Genomic DNA, 20,498 nt, shown 5'->3' on the forward strand with positions numbered 1-20,498 from the left:
AGGTTTTGCATGCCAGTAATACATTTTAATGTTTTTAGAAGGTCTCTTTCTATAAGTCTTTAATATATAACTAAACTATTGTTGTATGTAAAGTAAATAAGGTTTTTAAAATATTTAAGAAACTTAATTTAAAATGCAGAGTCCCCCAGACCAGTGCCCAGGACCCGGGCAGTGTGAGTGCCACTGAAAATCAGCTCTCATGCCACCTTTGGCATGTGTGCCATAGGTTGCCTACCCCGGTGTATAGTGTCAGTTCCAGATATGTAAAATTAAACATTTCTGTGTATTGCATTATGCTAGCACCCAATCTTCTAAAGAACAATGAACTCACTGTGTCTCCTGTTTTTGTTCATTGACTTGGCTTTTTTCTTTACTTAATTTATCTGTGTGTTTACTTTCAGATTTTTTTTAAAAAGAGAAATGGGGAGGGTTGTCGTTTGTGTTTTACAACAAATAAGGAAGACTTTAAAAGTTGTTGGTTTTTAATCTATTACCCTGTTTGTTCTAACTTAGAAATATCAGGAATGTCAAATATGGTCTTCCCTGGATTTGTTGGTGGACTTGTTGGCTCTTTCAGATATGGACTTATCAGCTTTTTTTTTTAAACCAAAAATGAAAGGAGATGGAGATGCTGAGTCTTCAGTTAAAGACCTATTTCTCTCAAGAATTCCCTAGTTACTAGAATTTTAAAAAGCAAAAAACAAAAACCAAAGCTCTGACTAAAAAAATCATTTCCCTTTTCAATAAATTGGTCTGTCTCATCATTCTGCAAGTTTTCTGGTTGTCCTTTGAGTCTTTCAAGAAAAATAGGATAAGCAAAATCTGAATTTCTAAGTTTTAAAGAAGGAAGTAGGGAAATAATAATTTTCAGGCTTTCTTTATATAACATAAAGAAGCAATAATTGACAGCCCTATTTGCTTTCCTTTGGCAAGGTCATATTTTTGGGTATTCTTATTTTTCTTTTAGCATTGTTGTTTTTCGTGTCTACAAAACACTTCTTTTTTTTTTTTTTTAAACCACTTCTTCATATCTCCTCTTCCACTGCCTTCATTTCCGAACTCCACTAATGGTGATCTCAAAGTCTCCAGGTTTACGCTATTAGGGCTCTTATGTGCTACTGCTAAAGAAGGCTGAGCAACTAATCCCCCATTGGCAGCAACAAGGCTTGCAAAACTGTATGTGCGCAGGAGCAAAAACTGCTTTTAGGGACAGGCCATATCTACGCTACAAAGTTTTTGGTTGATGCAAATTACATCAACATAAAGCCGCCACAGTTAGCATATTGCTTATGCACATGCATAGTTGGCTCCTTGTGTTAGAGCTGTGCGTACTCACCAGGAGAGTTTGTGTTGATGCACAGTGGGTTCACCATGGGTAGGTATCTCTTTGTGCAACCTGCCACTGTCCAGTGCTGTGTTTTGGGAAGGTTTGGCAATGCATGGTGAGGAAGAACAGAGTTGCTCAGGAGTGACTGGGAGCAAGAGGTCAACTTCTCAGTATGCAACTATCTATATCCCATAATATTCACGCCTTTTTAAAAACTCCCACAAAACTGCATGGCCCTCCTCGCTGTCATTTCTGACCTGAAGTATGGAGTTTGCACAGCTCTGGGCTATTGTCATAAGTGTTGCAAACATAGGATGCATGATCCTCTATTTGCAAAGCCATAAGAAAAATCGAATCAGTGTGGACAGATTGCGGTGTGACATAGTGAGAATCAATTCAAGGTTACCAGTGGGGTTTGTAGATCAGCTGCAGATGGTGGAGCACCATTTCTGGGCCCAAGAAGTGAGCACTCACTGGTGGGATCACATCTTAATGCAGACTTGGGATGGTGAGCAGTGACTGTAGAACTTTTGGATGCTTGAGGCCACATTCCTGGATCTGTGCTCCAAGCTTGCCTCAGCTCTCCAGCACAGGTAGACCAAAATGAAAGCTGCACTGACAGTGGCAATCATGTTGTGGAAAGTTGCAATGCTGGATTGCTACCACTGAGCGGGCAGTCATTTTGGAGTTGGGAAATCACTGTGTGGGAGTGTCGTCATGCAAGCATGCAGGGTTATTACTCGTCTCCTGCTACACAGGACTGTGACCCTACGCATTGTGCAGGACATAGTGAATGGATTGCAGTAGTGGGGTTTCTGAACTGCAATGAAGCAATGGATGGAAGTCGTATCCCAATTTTGTCACGAGACCACCTTGCCATAGAGTAAATCAACAGAAAGGGCTACATTCCTATTGTTATGCAAATACTGGTGAATCGCCAGAGATGCTTCACTAACACTAGTGTTGGCTGCTCAGGGAAGGTGCATGATTATTTGTATTTTTAAGAACACAGGACTGTTCAGAAAGCTACAAGCAGGGACTTTCTTTCCCAACTAGTGGATTACCATTAGGACCATTGAAATGCCAGTTGGGATCCTGGGGGACTGAGCTACTCCTTGCTCCCTTGGCTCATGAAGTCATACACTGACCACCTTGGCAGCACCAAGGAAAGATTCAACTACAGACTCAGCAGATGCAGAATGACAGTTGAATGTACTTTTGGTACACTGAAGGGATGCTGGCATTGTTTACTCACAAGATTGGATCTCCATGAAGAAGAATCTCAGTGGTTATACCTGCCTATTGTGTCCTGCATCATATTTGTGAAACAGAAGGGGAAAGTTGCTGCCAGGATGGGGGACGAGCCAGTCACAAGGCAATTAGATGAGCTCAGCATAGAGCTATACAATTCAGGGAGGCTTTGAAAGAGCACTTTAACAGTGAGCCACAGTAATGCGTTGTGGTGTACTGTGCTCTATCTGGTTATGCTGCTTTGGGCCTGTTTGGAATTGTGTGGTGCTTGGTGTACATCTGTGAATATAACACTATCAATGTACCTATTAATTTTGTGGTCCTTGCTGTATATTAGATGATTACACTGTGTTTGTCATTGATCCTATGAGTTGTCATAGTCTGCAGTACCGAGTGAGTGCTTTCAGAACTGCTAGGCACTCTGCAGCATATGTTGTGAATTAATAAAGATTAATTATTTTTTAAATCATATTATAATCAGTAACAAAAGCAGTGCAAAGAAAAATCTGTAATTTAAAAGCTATTAAGTTCTGATCAAATATATTAAAAAGTATCTTAACAGGGGGGAAAAAACATTCATTTCCATTTTACCTACATACCCTGACCTGTGAAAACAACAGATGTTGTATATGTGAAGCTGTGGTTGTACTTTAATGTTCCCCCCGAGTGGAGTGGTAGGGGTAGGGATGTGGCCTCTCATACCATGTGGAATGCTGAGGGTGGTTGTAGTGAAGTGCTGTAATGCAGTTCTCCATGGACTGCAAAGGGAGGTGAGCCTGGGGACTGTTGAACCTATATGTCCCCAGGAGTCTGCAGCATCTCTGTTTGCTGCTAGAGAAGCCTCATTACGTCCTGGTGCATCTCCCTCTCCTCTTTCTTCTGGGAATCTTGGACCTTTTTCCTGTCTGCTCTTCCCTTCTCCAAGCTATCTGCAGTGTTCACCCTCCTGGTGATGCTCATGGCCTGATGCAGAACTGGCTTGCAAGAGCTCATTGAACATGTCATCCCTAGTGCTCTTATTCCTCCTCCTTATCTGGCTCAGGCATTCTGTGAGTGTGGAGCTTCACTCAAAGCTGAAATGGCAGCAGCTGCAGATAAAACACCAAGGTATAGTCAGTATAGTGTGACAAAGTTCCTCCTCTGCCTTTGGTGGCTCCTGTGCTTATTGGTGGCTTTGCTCGCCTCAGAGGTTCACGGCAGCCCTCAGTTTGGCCACTTTCGTGGCTCAAATATGCTGTTCACTCAGTTAACCTGATCACTGGCCAGCATGGGGAAAAGGAAGAACAACAATCCCTGCAGTCTCTGCTGATCCACCTAGTGGATCAGGGAACAGGCCAGAGACCTTCCCCTCTGGTGGAACCCACAGTCGAGTTCAACTCCTCCAGTAACGAGTAGGAAGCTGGGGGAATGGAGAGATGTGAGGGGACCTGAAGCCTCCCTCTATTCCAGGTTCCAGCCCAGGGCCCTGAGGGTTGCAGCTGTCTATAATGGCTCCTGTAACAGCTGCGTGACAGCTACAACTCCCTGGGCTGCTTCCCCATGGCCTCCTCCTAACACTTTTTCTTTATTTTCATCACAGGACCTTCCTCATGTTGTTTGATAATGCTTCTACTTCTCAGTCTTCCAGTTGTACACCAGCTCACTCTTGCCTCTTACGCTTCTTGCTCCCAGCTACTCGCATGCACACCACAAACTGAAGAGAGCTCCTTTTTTAAACCCAGGTGCCCTGATTAGCCTGCCTGTCTTAATTGATTCTGGTAGCTTCTTGATTGGCTGCAGGTGTTCTAATCAGCCTGTCTGCTCTGATTGTTCTGTAACCTTACCCAGGGAAAAGGGACCTACTTAACCTGGGGCTAATATCTGCCTTCTATCACTCTCCTGTAGCCATCTGGCCTGACACTGTCACAATAGTCACAACAGAAACCAGAAGTTAAGATTCAAAACTCCCTTCCCTTGCTCCCCTACAGTTTTAAACAAGGCATGCTTATTGTCTTCTACTTCCAACTGCTTGTGCACAGCCCTACTCTCTGCTCCAGCCATGGTGAGTTATGGCTCACATGGGGTGAGGAAAATGAGGAGGGAGTTGCTCAGTTGCATGAAACTAAGAGTATAGTGCAATGGCATTGAATACTGACACCATTTTCCACAAGCGGTGGTGATTTTAGTTGATATTTCACTCAGGTCCTGAGAGTGACAAAGGCAGAGAGAGCACAGCTAATGTCCTGAAGCCATGAGGGGCCCATATGCTTCCATCCAGTGTACTGCAATGGTGCTTGCTAAAATTATCACTGACTGGCATGGGAACACATCCTATTGCGAGGAAGAAATAAGGCTGCCATCCCTAGAAACCTTTGGCAGAGGATTGCAGAGGATTACCTCAGTGAAAATTTCTTCGAGATCTCTCAGGAGGATTCAAGGGACATCCCTGATGTACATAAAAAAACTGCTCCACGTGGCTTAACTCTATAGCAGAAAGAAAACAAATAACAATATTACTACTTTTTTTTTTGTACTGCTACCTCTTCTTGTATGAGTAAATGAATGAAAAGCCACTATCTAGCTATGTCCTGTTAAGTTGGGGGTGTCATCATTATGAGGGGAAATATATTTACATAGTTACCCGAGGATCCTTCCCATGCATCGGGCTTGACTGCTGGGCCTGACTAGACTGTGGTGGAGTCTCAACCAGCTTGCATAACTGAAGTCCCCCAGCACCCTGCCTCCCAGTCGCATGTCCCCCATCCTCCTCTTTTTTTCCTCCTCTACCACCTCTTCATCCTTGCTGTTCATGGTAGGGGCTTGTCACCTGGGCTCCTTGGAGATATCTGTGGTGGTCTGCTAGGTGGTAGAGGCGTCTCCGCCAAGTATGGCATGCAACTCTTTGTAAAAGTGGCAGGTCTGCAGCTCTGAACTGTATTGACTGTTGGCCTCCTTGGGCTTCTGGTATGTCTGATGCAGTTCCTGTGCTTTCACTCGGCATTGCTGCTGGTCCCTGTCATACTCCTCCAGCATCCTCTATGCAGTCTATTTATATATGTTCACGTTTATACAGCTGGTCCATAGCTGTTCTTGTACAGCCTATTCTCCCCACAGATTTAAGGGTTGCAATATCTCCTGTCTGCTCCAAGCTGGAGTGTATCTAGAGCATGTAGCTGGCATGGTCAGTTGGCAAGTTGCATACAACAATGGGGAGCTGCTAGCTATGTATGTCAAGCTGGACAATTGGGAAAAGACATTTCAAAAATACTCAAGGCTTTAAAAAGCAAGCGGGCTTTCTGGTCTTTCTGACCCCCGGGCCAGTTGTGACCAGAGCGGTCAGTGTCAGGCATTGTGGAACAGCTGCTGGAAGACTGTTAGGGTCAATGTAAATAACACAGTATCTACACTAGCATTGCATTGACCTTAGTACGTCAACCATGGCTCAATGCCACTCAGGGTATGTCTACACTATGAAACCGGGTCGAATTTATAGAAGTCGGTTTTGTAGAAAGCGTGTTTACAGTCGAGTGTGTGTGTGTCCCCCCACACAAATGCTCTAAGTGCATGTAGTCGGCGGACTGTGTCCACAGTACCAACGCAACCGTAGACTTCCAGAGTTTTGCATTGTGGGTAGCTATCCCGCAGTCTCCACCGCCCATTTGAATTCTGGGTAGAAATCCCAGTGCCTGATGGGGCTAAAACATTATCACGGGTGGTTCTGGGTACATATCATCAGGCCCCTGTTCCCTTCCTCCCTCCCTCCGTAAAAGCAAGGGCAGACAATCGTTTTGCACCTTTTTTCTTGAGTTAGCTGTACAGATGCCATACCATGGCAAGCATGGAGCCCGCTCAGCTAACCTCCCCGTATGTCTCTTGGGTGCTGATGGACATGGTACTGCATTCCTACACAGCAGCAGTTTATTGCCTTTTGGTGGCAGACAGCGCAGTATGACTGGTAGCCGTCGTCGACGTAGTCCAGGGTGCTCTTTTAACTGAGCGCCTGGGCAAACAGGGGAGTGACTCACCCAGGTCATTTCCCTTGTTTCGTCTCATGGCTATTTGAGTCCTACCAGCAGTGCACTGTCTTTTAATTTGCAGCCAGCAGAAGACAATTGCCAGTAGTCATACTGCGCTGTCTTTTGTCGAGCACCCAGGAGGTGACAATGGCTAGCGGTTGTACTGCACAGTCTGCTGCCAGCACGATGTATAAAGATAGATGAAGTGGCTCAAAACAAGAAATAGACCAGATTTGTTTTGTATTCATTTTCTCCTCCCTCCCTCTATGAAATTGACAGCCTGCTAAACCCAGTTTTGAGTTCTATCCTTGAGGCGGCCATTCAGTTTCTCGCAAAGCCACCCCCTTTGTTGATTTGAATTCCCTGTAAGCCAACCCTGTAAGTCATGTCATCAGTCGCCCCTCCCTCCATCAGGGCAACAGCAGACAATCGTTCTGCGCCTTTTTTTTGTGCAGACGCCGTACCATAGCAAGCATGGAGCCTGCTCAGATCACTTTGGCAATTAGGAGCACATTAAACACCACACGCATTATCCAGCAGTATATGCAGCACCAGAACCTGGCAAAGCGAAACCGGGCAAGTAGGCGACATCAGCACGGTGACGAGAGTGATGAGGACATGGACACAGACTTCTCTCAAAGCATGTGCCCTGGCAATGTGGGCATCATGGTGCTAATAGGGCAGGTTCATGCGGTGGAACGCCGATTCTGGGCTCGGGAAACAAGCACAAACTGGTGGGACCGCATAGTGTTGCAGGTCTGGGACGATTCCCAGTGGCTGCGAAACTTTCGCATGCATAAGGGCACTTTCATGGAACTTTGTGACTTGCTTTCCCCTGCCCTGAGGCGCAAGAATACTAAGATGAGAGCAGCCCTCACACTTGAGAAGCAAGTGGCAATAGCCTTGTGGAAACTTGCAACGCCGGACAGCTACCGGTCAGTCGGGAATCAGTTTGGAGTGGGCAAATCTACAGTGGGGGCTGCTGTGATGCAAGTAGCCAATGCAATCAAAGATCTGCTGATATCCAGGGTAGTGACCCTGGGAAATGTGCAGGTCATAGTGGATGGCTTTGCTGCAATGGGATTCCCTAAGTGTGGTGGGGCCATAGATGGAACCCGTATCCCTATCTTGGCACTGGAGCACCAAGGCAGCGAGTACATAAACCAAAAGGGGTACTTTTCAATGGTGCTGCAAGCCCTGGTCGATCACAAGGGATGTTTCACCAATATCAACGTGGGATGGCCGGGAAAGGTACATGACACTCGCATCTTCAGGAACTCTGGTCTGTTTCAAAAGCTGCAGGAAGGGACATTATTCCCAGACCAGAAAATAACTGTTGGGGATGTTGAAATGTCTATAGTTATCATGGGGGACCCAGCCTACCCCTTAATGCCATGGCTTATGAAGTGTAGAGTAGTCAGGAGCTGTTCAACTACAGGCTGAGCAAGTGCAGAATGGTGGTAGAATGTGCATTTGGACGTTTAAAAGCACGCTGGCGCAGTTTACTGACTCAGTTAGACTTCAGCGAAACCAATAATCCCACTAAGAAAAGGAGTACTTGTGGCACCTTAGAGACTAACAAATTTATTTGAGCATAAGCTTTCGTGAGCTACAGCTCGCTTGCTATAGCTCACAAAAGCTTATGCTCAAATAAATTTGTTAGTCTCTAAGGTGCCCCAAGTACTCCTTTTCTTTTTGTGAATACAGACCAATATGGCTGCTACTCTGAAACCTGTCAATATGCCTACTGTTATTACTGCGTGCTGTGTGCTCCACAATATCTGTGAGAGTAAGGGGGAGACGTTTATGGCGGGGTGAGAGGTTGAGGCAAATCGCCTGGCTGCTGGTTACGCGCAGCCAGACACCAGGGCACTTAGAAGAGCACAGGAGCGTGCAGTGGGCATCAGAGAAGCTTTGAAAACCAGTTTCATGACTGGCCAGGCTACGGTGTGAAAGTTCTGTTTCTTTCTCCTTGATGAAATCCCCCGCCCCTTGGTTCACTCTACTTCCCTGTAAGCTAACCACCCTCCCCACCTCCCTTCAATCACCACTTGCAGAGGCAATAAAGTCATTGTTGCTTCACATTTATGCATTCTTTATTAATTCATCACACAAATAGGGGGATAATTACCAAGGTAGCCCAGGAGGGGTGGTGGAGGAGGGAAGGACAAGGCCACACAGCACTTTAAAACTTATTGAATGCCAGCCTTCTTTTACTTGGGCAATCCTCTGGGGTGGAGTGGCTGGGTGGCCGGAGGCCCCCCGACCACGTTCTTGGGCGTCTGGGTGAGGAGGCTATGGAATTTGGGGGGGAGGGCGGTTGGTTACACAGGGGCCGTAGCAGCGGTCTGTGCTCCTGCTGCCTTTCCTGTAGCTCAACCATACACTGGAGCATATTAGTTTGATCCTCCAGTAGCCTCAGCATTGAATCCTGCCTCCTCTCATCACGCTGGTGCCACCTTTCAGCTTCAGCCCTCTCTTCAGCCCGCTACCTCTCCTCCTGGTCATTTTGTGCTTTCCTGCACTCTGACATTGTCTGCCTCCATGCATTCGTCTGTGCTCTGTCAGTGTGGGAGGACAGCATGAGCTCAGAGAACATTTCAGTGGGAGGTACGTTTTTTCGCCTTCTAATCTTCGCTAGCCTCTGGGAAGGAGAAGATCCTGTGATCCTTGAAACACATGCAGCTGGTGGAGAGGAAAAAAAAAAAAAGGGGACAGTGGTATTTAAAAGGACACATTTTATAGAACAATGGGTACACTCTTTCACAGTAAACCTTGCTGTTAACATTACATACATAGCACATGTGCTTTCATTACAATCATTTTGCCTTCCCCCTCGTCTCCCCCCCCCCCCCCCGCGTGGCTAACAGCGGGGAACATTTCTGTTCAGCCATAGGCAAACAGCCCAGCAGGAATGGGCATCTCTGAATGTCCCCTTAAGATTAAAAAAAGCACCCTATTTCAACCAGGTGACCATGAATGATATCACTCTCCTGAGGATAACACAGAGAGATAAAGAACGGATGTTGTTTGAACACCAGCAAACATACACTGCAATGCTTTGTTCTACAATGATTCCCGAGTACGTGCTACTGGCCTGGAGTGGTAAAGTGTCCTACCATGGTGGATAGAATAAGGCTGCCCTCCCCAGAAACCTTTTGCAAAGGTTTTGGGAGTATATCCAGGAGAGCCACGAATGCCAGGGGAAATTAATCATTAAACATGCTGGCTTTTAAACCTTATATAGTATTTAAAAGGTACGTTCACCAGAGGTCCCTTCTCCGCCTGGTGGGTCCGGGAGGCAGCCTTGGGTGGGTTCGGGGGGCACTGGCTCCAGGTCCAGGGTGAGAAACAGTTCCTGGCTGTTGGGAAAACCGGTTTTTCCGCTTGTTTGCTGTGAGCTATCTACAGCTGCCTCCTCATCGTCTTCCTCGTCCCCAAAACCTGCTTCCATGTTGCCTCCATCTCCATTGAATGAGTCAAACAACACAGCTGGGGTAGTGGTGGCTGAACCCCCTAAAATGGCATGCAGCTCATCATAGAAGCGGCATGTTTGGGGCTCTGACCCGGAGCGTCCGTTCACCTCTCTGGTTTTCTTGTAGGCTTGCCTCAGCTCCTTAAGTTTCACGCGGCACTGCTTCGGGTCCCTGTTGTGGCCTCTGTCCTTCATGCCCTGGGAGATTTTCACAAATGTTTTGGCATTTCGAAAACTGGAACGTAGTTCTGATAGCACGGATTCCTCTCCCCATACAGCGATCACATTCCGTACCTCCCGTTTGGTCGATGCTGGAGCTCTTTTGCGATTCTGGGACTCCATCATGGTCACCTCTGCTGATGAGCTCTGCATGGTCACCTGCAGCTTGCCACACTGGCCAAACAGGAAGTTCAAATTCAAATTCGCGGGCCTTTTCCTGTCTACCTGATCAGTGCATCTGAATTGAAAGTGCTGTCCAGAGCGGTCACAATGGAGCACTCTGGAATAGCTCCCGGAGACCAATACCATCTAATTGCGTCCACAGTACCCCAAATTTGATCTAGCAAAACCGATTTTAGCGCTAATCCCCTTGTCAGGGGTGGAGTAAGGAAATCAATTTTAAGAGCCCTTTAAGTCGGGGAAAAAAAGGGCTTCGTCATGTGGATGGGTGCAGGGTTACATCGATTTAACGCTGCTAAATTCGACCTCAACGCCTAGTGTAGACCAGGGCTCAGGGAGATGACGATACTACTTACTTTAACAGGATACTTATGTTGCTGGGAGACAAATGTAAGTGTAGAAGCATGCCCAAGTAGGCTGTTGCAAGGCAGCTTATGTTAACCTAACTTTGTCGTGTAGACCAGGTAGCTGGGGGATAGGGGTTGGTCTGCTGTGCTTCAGAAGAGAAATGGTACTGTGAAGCTCCTGGCACTAGAGCTTCCTGTGATTTAACACCCCTTTCCCAGAGGAAATATTGTCAGTTTTCTGGGGACATGCATATTATTGTCCCCCAATTAAATATTTGGAAACAGGGAAGGGTGAGAGAGAGAGAAAATGTATTCCTTTCTTCACATCCACACTGAACACACTTTTTTTTGTTTTTGTTTTCAGGTACAACAAGCAGCCAATGAAAACAATTGCTGCTTTGGAACAATTGACACATGGCTGTTATATAAACTCACCAAAGGTGAGTTTGGAATCACTGATTAAACAAAACATATTTCAAATCAGAGCAGATGTTGAATGCATTCCCCTACCGTTATTCCCAAGAGCCAAACTGCCACATTAGGTGTGATGGATTTGGGACTACTTATGAATACTGAATGTTGGTCTGATTATTTGGATGTTTGCTGTATGAATATATTGGTTTAACTCAGTATGGGACTGTCCCAAAAAAAATAGGCAGAAAAGAGTAGAGGGGCTCAAGAGAGCCACCTCTCAGCAAACACTTGAATTGTTAAGGTACATTGCCAAAACTATTAGCTTTGATGGCAGGAAAAGCCCCATGAAAAAAAAGGAACAAAATGGTAACCAGAATTTAAAATGGGATACCCTCTCAAGAAAAGGAGACAGTAGTTGTTTTGGGGAACACAGAGACACGGGGTTGAACAGGTAGTGTCTGAAGATATTAGGCTTGCCTAGGTTACCATCAGAGGATAGTAAGACTTTAGGTAAAATAGATATGCTTGTAGATTATTTTATTTAAAAATACATTTAATCTGAAAGCTTTGTTCCTACTGGAAATGTAAACAATACTTTGGTTTTAAGAAGGCTGTCTGATTGCTTTATTCCAGTGGTCTCAGTCTCCCTAAGGGAAGAACTACAGGTGCCTGAGCTCAGTCAGACTTGCAGGGTAAGAATGGTGGATACACAGGGTACTGTAGCCCAGGGTCAAGTCTAAGAGCAGGAAAATTGCATAATTCCATCCCCGGTTAGGAGGCTTGATACATCAGGGCACATAGAGAGACCACAAAGGGGAGGGAGGCGCAGCTAGCATGTCACAACCCATGAGCCTTGAACCCCGGTCCACAGAAGCAGCCACAATTCAACTCTCCACTTGGCAGTCTGCTGACAACTGCTGACCAATTCCCATGAAGCCCAGCCCCAGTTTGAAGCTCCGCCTCTAAGGTATTATTGGTGGAGTCCCAAAGCAGCCGATTGGCCTGCTGGCCCTACTTAAGACAGGAACAGGAAGCTGTCCGAACAACTGGGATCCATCCTGCTCTGTACTGTGTGCCTTCTGCTTCCTGCTCCCCTGGCTTGACTTCCTAGTGTCCTGACTTGGCTTGGCTCTTGACCTCTGACTTGTGGTTCTGTTCTCTTACAAAAGAAGAAAAAAAAACAAAATTAAACAAATAAATACATAGCCATTAAACATAATTTTTAAATGAATTTATGTTAAATTGGCAGTAGGTAAACTCTCTCCAATCAGCTTAATGGTTGTGCATCTAGTCTCTTTGTTTTGGAGGAGGAGGCTTAATGGCTGTATACGCTCTTCTCTCATTGCCTTCCGAGTTAATTTCTGTAGGTTTGTGTTGTATTTAGATGTTGCTTGTAATTATTAGAATTGGGAGCACTGGCTGTTGGGAGTCTGAAAGGACAGGAAACGGGAAGGAGAGGGAGGAGTTGAGAGGCTGGGAGAAAGCTACAGAGGGTGCAGCAGCAACTTGGTAAAGATTCATACTTTGAAAATAAGTCCTGTTGAAGCTTGTTAGTACCTTGCCTGGTTGATACAACATTTTGGTGATGAGGATGGATCTTCTGCCTCTGAACTCACCTGCACCCTTCTGCAAAGCCCAGGTGAGCCTCCAATTGCTTTTACTACCTGGATCCATATGTTTGAGACTTATTTGCTTGCAATCAGTGTTACAGAGATTTCTGAAGTAAGAAAGCATGCTCTGCTAACCCACTGCCTTGGAGCAGAAGGGCAGCATATATTTTGCACTTTAATACACTTGCAGATGATACATATGAGACTGCACTCAGTGCATTAAAAAAATTTTTTTGTGCCAAAAATGAATGCAGTAGCTAATCGCTACAGATTTTGCCAGTGTGAGCAGAAACCGGAGAAAACTACAATGCAGTATTTTCCTTCCCTGAGGAGTCTGATTGTAATTTGTGACTTTGGGAATATGGCAGATGAGATGATTAGAGACCACCTCATTGAGAAAACAAGCATGCTTCATGTAAGAGAACGCTTACTTCTAGAACCACAAATTACACTAGAAAAAGCAATAACCATTGCTACTCAGATTGAGTCAGCTACAGCTGAAGCCAAAATGAGCACGGATACAGGAGGCACAGTCCAGGCTGTGACTCCTTTGCAGAAAAGTTCACTACCACTGCAGACACACAATTGCAAGAGGAAAACTAATGAAAAACCACCAAATCAGCAAATTCAAAATACAGTAAAAGCATGCTTTTGCTGTGGATCCCCACAACACCTTGCAAGATACACAGGATGTCCGGCAAAAGTAGCTCCGTTCAATCTTTGCAAAAAGATTGGGCATTTTGCTAAAGTATGTCGCAGCAGCCAATTCAATCAACAGGTGCATGCAGTTACAATACCAGATGTTACTGTGCTGAGCGTGGACAAAATCACTATTGCACATATTCCAGAACAGATAAAGTGCACTAAAACGTTTCCGCCACACCCTCAGGCAAATCGCACTCTATTCAGCTAATGTTGGATACTGACTCGGCAGTAGCTATACTATCTGATTCCATCTATTTGCGTTACTTTAAAGATGTGCCTCTTACTGAACCCAAATTTCACTTGGTGTCTTGTTTGAAAAACCATATTCCAGTACATGGCTGCCTGCTAGCAATAGATACTTTTGGTGATGGCTGTGTAATTGCAGAGTTCTACATTGTCCACAAAGGCACTCCTATCCTTGGCAGAGATTTATTGGCTGCTTTAAATCTCAGGGTAGTTAATGGACAAATTGATCTTCCTCAGCAAAGCACTCTTGTGGTACACACACCAGTTTCAGCTGGGACCCAACACCAGGTTGAGGAGAAACTCAGCTGTGCCTATTGGTTTCTGCATAAAGTTAAAATGCGGAATAATGTGATGCGTGTACAACAGAAGTTACGGCGCTTACCATTTTCAGTCATGGAAGCTGATTCAGAGGAACTTTAGAAAACTTGTTAAAAGGACATTGGCTCCTCGAAACGGGTTTCACTTATAGTAGTGATGCAGAAGAAGGGTGGAGGCATTTGCCTTTGTGTGAACTTAAGGGAGCCAAATAAAGCTATTGTGATTGACAGCCATCCTCTTACTCACATAGAAGAAATATTTGCAGAACTCCGTGGAGCAAAGATGTTTTCTACTCTTGATTTGCAGAGCGCATACCACCAGGTTATGTTGCATGAAGATAGCAGACAGCTCACAGCATTTATTACACATGAGGGACTATTTCTTTCTAAACGTATTCCATATGGTCTTGCATCTGCCCCAAGTGCCTTTCAAAAAATGTCATTGATTCTGAAGAATCAACATGAAGTTCAGTGCTATCTGGATGATATTATCATGTTTGGAAATACTTCCGAGGAGCATGACAATAACCTGCAGTCTGTACTAAACTGCATCAGCATAGCAAGCCTCCAGCTCAATAGATCCAAATGCAAATTTAGACAAACTGAACTCTCCTTTCTGGGGCATACAATTTCACAGGCTGGACTAAAACCTGATCCAGATCATGTCCTGGCAATTTTAAATGCTCCTCCTCCAACAGATTTGCAAACCTTACGTTCTTTCTTGGGTCTTACCTCCTGGTATGCAAAATTCATTCCCAATTATGCTTCTGTCATTGAACCTTTACAAGAATTACTACGGAGAAGTTCAACCTTAGTGTGGACAACGGATGCACAAGCTAGTTTTGAAACAGTGAAAGACTTGATTGTACATAATCCAGTACTTGCACTATTCAGTCCTGCATTGCCCACAATTGTAACTACTGATGCTTCTGGTTATGGACTTGGGGCTGTCCTCACACAACTGCATGAGGACAACACAGAGAGGACTGTTGCATTTGCTTCAAGGACACTAAGTAATGCTGAGAGAAAATATTCTACAGTCGAAAAAGAAGCACTTGCTTGTGTGTGGGCTACTGAAAAATGGAGAACTTACCTGTGGGGCCGCACGTTCAAGTTGTGCACAGACCAGAGCCCTATGACGACGTTGCTCACCACGAAAGATCTGGGAAGAGCAGGATACCATATTGCTCGATGGTCTACAAGACTACTCTCTCTTTCAATTATGAACTGGAATATAAGCCTGGAAACCAAAATATGGTGGCTGATTGCCTTTCTCGCCTGCCTTTGCCTTCACCAGGTGGTCCACCAGAGGATGAGGATGTAGTGGTTGCGCTTATTACAAGCACTCTCACTGCAGTTACAAGAGAACAATTTCAAGCTGCTTGTTCAGCGTGTCCAATTCAACAAAAACTACGGGAATTTCTGACAAAGAGATGGCCCAGTCACCCTAAAAACTTTAACCCAGTTTTGCTGCCTTATTTAAGAGTTCTGGATGAACTTTCTTTGCTTGATGGCTGTGTTCTACGAGATGCACACTGGCTCCTTGTGCCACAAGAATTACAGTCAAAATTCACACACCTGACACACGATACTCATCCAGGAATTGTACGAACCAAACAACGACTATGGGATCTGTATTGGAGGCCAGGGATGGACTCTCAAACTGAAGCACTCATAAAATCCTGGGTCACTTGCCAAATGCATGATAAGACAGCAGTGACATGTACCCCTCCATTACAGCCTGTTCCTCTTCATGAATCTGCATGGGAAAAAGTGGTGATTGACATTGTAGGACCCTTTGATACTTCTCCAAGTGACTGCCATTATGCCATCACTTTAATAGACTATTTCAGTAAATGGCCTGAGGTAGCGTTTACATTGCAAATCTCTTCTGCTACAGTAATTAAGTTCCTCTCTCCAATTTTTAGCAGGGAAGGTAACCCCACAGAACTGGGTTCAGATAATGGTAGTCAATTTATTTTCTTGGAGTTTGAAACTTTTCTAGCACAGAGAAACATCTTACACAGAAGGTCATCCCTATATTACCCTCAAGCCAACGGGGAAATCGAACGTTTAACAGAAGTTTGAAAGAGAGTTTGCAAATGGCTAAACTGGAAGGGCGATTGTGGATAACCTTCACTACTGATTTCTTGCAAGCATACTGGGCTACATGACATGCCACAACGCAAAGATCACCCGCAGAGTTACTGCATGGGAAACAGATGAATATTAAACTGAACATTGCTGGATTGTTAAAGGCACGACCTGATGCCCCAAACAAGGATGATGTGAGAAAAACAGTTGAACAGAACCAAGCAAAGTCTAAGGCTTTCACAGACAAGCGGCGGGATGCTAAGAACCAAAGTTTGAGTTTGGTTCCTTCGTTAGAATACGAAAACCTGGAATTTTAAGCAAAGGGGACCATAAATTCACAGCTCTTCTTAAAATCATAGAGAATAAGGGACTTTACACCTATCAACTTTCTGATGGGCGGGTATGGAATGCTTCTTATCTTGCACCTGCCTATGCACCAAGAGGAGATTATGCCAACTCCCAGTCTGCATTGGATGACTTCACTGTAGTACCCACACAAGAAGACATTGGACTGGGGCTTGAGAGACCTGTCAGACCCAGACGACCTCCAGTCTGGACTAGAGACTGTTATGTAGTATCTACAGTGTTTTCAGTGTAATATTTCTGCCAACAGTATAGTATCTTGTTTCATATTTGTTCCTGTGGTTAGAACAATAATGTTTATTTTAATTAGGAGAGTTTCTTAAGAGGAGGGAATGTGGTGTTTAGATATTGCTTGTAATTATTAGAATTGGGAGCACTGGCTATTGGGAATCTGAAAGGAAAGGAAACAGGAAGGAGGGGAGGGAAGTTGAGGAGGCAGAGTGAGAGCTACTGAGGGTGCAGCAGCAGCTTGGTAAAGAGGTTTCCACTTTGAAAATAAGTCCTGTTGAAGCTTGGTAGTACCTTGCCTGGTTGATACAACAGTTTGTCTAGTCAGTTTAGGTTGGAAGTTCTCTTTTAACTTGATTTGTAAACAGCCATGTACATTGATGGCTAGATAGATAAACATGTTTGAGCTTCTTGATTGTATGGAATCTTCTAGATCAGCTTTCAGTTAATTCATCTTTTTCCCCACTGGTGACATGAATATGTAGTAAAGTGAGTGATCAAGACATTTAGATAGGCTTGCTAACAGATTAAATATCATGATGCAGTCAAAAAAGTAGGCTACTACCTGAGTCAGCAGATTGTTGCTGGAATATTTGATGATATATGACTTTCATTAGATAATAGGCAGTCAATTGACCCCATTTGATCCGTCAGTTGACTGGCTTGACAAGCCTAGGAATGTATCATTCCATTTCTGGACAACTGCATGCAGAAAAAATAAGGCTATTAGCTGGACGTTTCAGAAGATAGAGATAGAATTCCACCCTTTACAGTGTGGTGGAATTAAAATGTCTTTTGGGTGTGCAGACTGGTGAATTTGGGCTGAATAGAGGCCATCAAGCTCTTTATAGTACATATGTTTGCTTCAAATAACTGTCTCTGAACATTTAGGCATTTAAAACTTTATTTGTTCCTTTTGTTGCTAGGTTCTGTGTATGCTACAGATTATTCAAATGCCAGTTCAACAGGGATTTTTGAACCCTTTCAGGTATGAATCTATTAACATAATGTTGTAGATTGTTCTTTGAGCGTGGTTAACTTTTTTAATTCTCTGTTGTTTCAGATGTGGTGGAGTTCTGTTTTGAGCAAATTATTTTCAATACCGATGTCTATATATCCTCCAGTAGAGGACACAAAGTACGTATGTACACAGAATCTTAAACAAAAATATAACCTCTGATAACTAAATTGTTACAAAAAGATCACAGAAATCTCTGCAGACATTTAAAAAGTAATATGTTAAGTGAAGCCAAAAATAATTTTAATTGTAAATATTGGTAGTTGCACATTTTTGTCAGTTTCATAGAAATTGGTATTTTGTCCAGAAAAAGGTAAAATAGCTTAATGATTTCTGTAAATAAAAAAAAAAATTAGTAACACTGAATTATATGTATGTTGAGGACTTATTTTAAAATTTATTTTTTAATTTCTCAAAATTGTCAATTCAGTGCAGTGACTTTTTTAACATTTATTTAAGTCATAGCTTTGGTTCAGTTGATGCTGAAATATTTGGGGTGCCTATTCCAATAATGGCCTTGGTGAGTGAAAATCTTTAATGATATTTTTTTTTTTGTGAATAGCGTTTGGTTTTTTTGTAAATATACACTTGTGTGTCTGTCTTTATGATTGCTAGTTTATCATTGTTTGTGTCCTGTGTTTTCTGAGATTCCATGACTGTAGAAAAAATTGGTTGTGAAATTTTGTTCCAAAATCTTTGCTTTCATTTAGAACAAAGGAAAAGTTTCTGACCTTTATGGTTATGAAGCAAGCCATCCAGAGAGGGAAAATAACCTTGTTCTTAGGCATTGAACTAGGACTTATGAGATCAGGGTGGTTTTCTAGGCCAGTTATTTAGGACCTGATCCTGCAATGGGTTCTATCTAGCATAACTCCATTGGGATTCCACATGGGTGCAAAAGTGTCTGTCCTAATAGATTCTCTTGCTGCATTGGGGCTTTAATTTCTCTGTGCCTTAGTTTCCCATACGTAAAGTATGGATAATACTTCACTACCGCTATAGGGCTGGTGAAATCCATTACTGTTTGTGAGGTGACAAACATTGTAGAAAACCTATAAGTAAATAAAATATGAGCTGAATGGAAAAATGACATCTAACTACTGCTCCTTTCATCTCAATGGAATGTAAATGCTGAAGCCGGTTTAAATGTCAGTTTTTATAACTGTTTCACTGATTAGCTGGAGGTTTCCTTCTAAAAGTAATTTATTGTTGGGGACAGTTGTGAATATAATAGGAGCAATTAAGGGTGGGTGGAGTCAGAGGTTGGGGTCAGAGAAATAGGAATTAAAGACCCCAAAACTTCAACTGCAATCCTACCCACAAAGGGGAACACAAAACACCACCTCTACCTTCTGGGATTCTGAAAGTCCCTACTGTCCCGTTTGCCAGGTGCCAAAACATTAAACCTTCCCTTGAATGCTTCTACAATACGTTTGTTGTTAATGTTGTGTATTTAAAAAAAAAAATGGAGTGGCATATTGAAAATTGGGGACTGTATAAAATAAATTGAAGAGCATTGAGATTTTGATTGAATTTAATATTAAAATGACTCAGGATATAAGGTACTGATTGTGTTAATCATTTTCACTATTCAAAAAATGCCATTTTTGAACTTTTACTTGAAGTTGTTGCAGAATTTTCAGTTTGCTCAATGATTTAGATCCAGTGGGCTGCTTAGTAAGTGGAGCATTGGTTCTGGTGAAATCATCTTGTATGTAATTTAGATTTAAATAGGAAATCTGAAGTATGAGGTAGAAAAAAAATTGAGGCTCGAAGCAATATTTCAAAAATTAGAGTGGTTGCTGAGGCATAAAACAATTGCTAGTTGCCTAGAGTAGCCTGGAATTCAGAGATTTCTCCACTGTATTAAAAACATATACTCAAAAAAAGCTTTGTAACCAAGCCTAGCAACCCTCATGGTGTGAGTCTAATTTTCCCAGCAAGGAGAGATTGCTTGGAAGAGGATAAGTTTTTGTTTATTACTTATGTGGGATAAAGGATAATTATTTAGATATGCTGCGTAGAACAGGGAGCCTTGTCCATTAGTAGAGCCCTACCAAATTCGCGGCCATGAAAAACGCGTCACGATTCGTGAAATCTGGTTTCTCCCTGTGAAACCTGGTCTTTTGTTTGCTTTTACCCTATAGTGGACAGATTTCACAGGGGAGACCAGCGTTTCTCAAACTGGAGATTCGTGGCCTGACAGGGAGTTGCAGGGGGGTCACGGTATTACCACCCTCACTTCTATGCTGCCTTCAGAGCTGGGTGGCTGGAGAGCATCAGCTCTTGACTGGGCGCACAGCTCTGAAGGCAGTGTCCTGCCAGCAGCAATACCATACCATGCCACCCTTACTTCTGTGCTGCTGCCTTCAGAGCTGGGCGGCCAGAGAATGGCGGCTGCTGACTGAGGGCCCAGCTCTGCAGGCAGCAGCACAGAAGTACGGGTGGCAATACAATACCATGCCATCCTTACTTCTGCACTGCTACTGGCATCGGCTCTGCTTTCAGAGCTGGGCTCCTGGCCAGCAGCCATGTTCTCCAGCTGCCCAGCTCTGAAGGCAGTGCCGCCATCAGCAGCAGCACAAAAGTAAGGGTAGCAGCACTGCAGCTCCCCCCTACGATAACCTTGTGATCCTGCCCCTCCCCACCCAACTCCTTTTTGGGTCAAGAGGATCCCTGCAATTATAACACTGTGAAATTTCGGATTTA

At 43.9% G+C, this 20,498-nt stretch overlaps 1 protein-coding gene across 15 annotated transcripts in view; it reads left to right on the forward strand.

Moving 5' to 3' along the window:
* GK5 (glycerol kinase 5) overlaps window positions 1–20,498 on the forward strand; it is an 83,440-nt gene that overhangs the window by 24,185 nt on the left and 38,757 nt on the right. For 14 of the 15 annotated variants that reach the window (XR_006274439.1, XR_006274438.1, XM_038417443.2 and 11 more), the window contains 4 exons: window positions 11,159–11,234; window positions 17,698–17,759; window positions 17,835–17,908; window positions 18,249–18,309. Coding sequence is in view for 13 of the 15 variants with exons in the window: in XM_038417443.2 (XP_038273371.1) it covers window positions 11,159–11,234; window positions 17,698–17,759; window positions 17,835–17,908; window positions 18,249–18,309 (273 nt within the window). In the remaining 2 variants the exon portion in view is untranslated. The remainder of the gene's footprint in view (window positions 1–11,158; window positions 11,235–17,697; window positions 17,760–17,834; window positions 17,909–18,248; window positions 18,310–20,498) is intronic. The other variant, XM_043492882.1, reaches the window with a different exon arrangement.

Source organism: Dermochelys coriacea, chromosome 9, assembly GCF_009764565.3.
Source record: "Dermochelys coriacea isolate rDerCor1 chromosome 9, rDerCor1.pri.v4, whole genome shotgun sequence".
In the NCBI taxonomy this organism is placed as follows: domain Eukaryota; kingdom Metazoa; phylum Chordata; order Testudines; family Dermochelyidae; genus Dermochelys; species Dermochelys coriacea.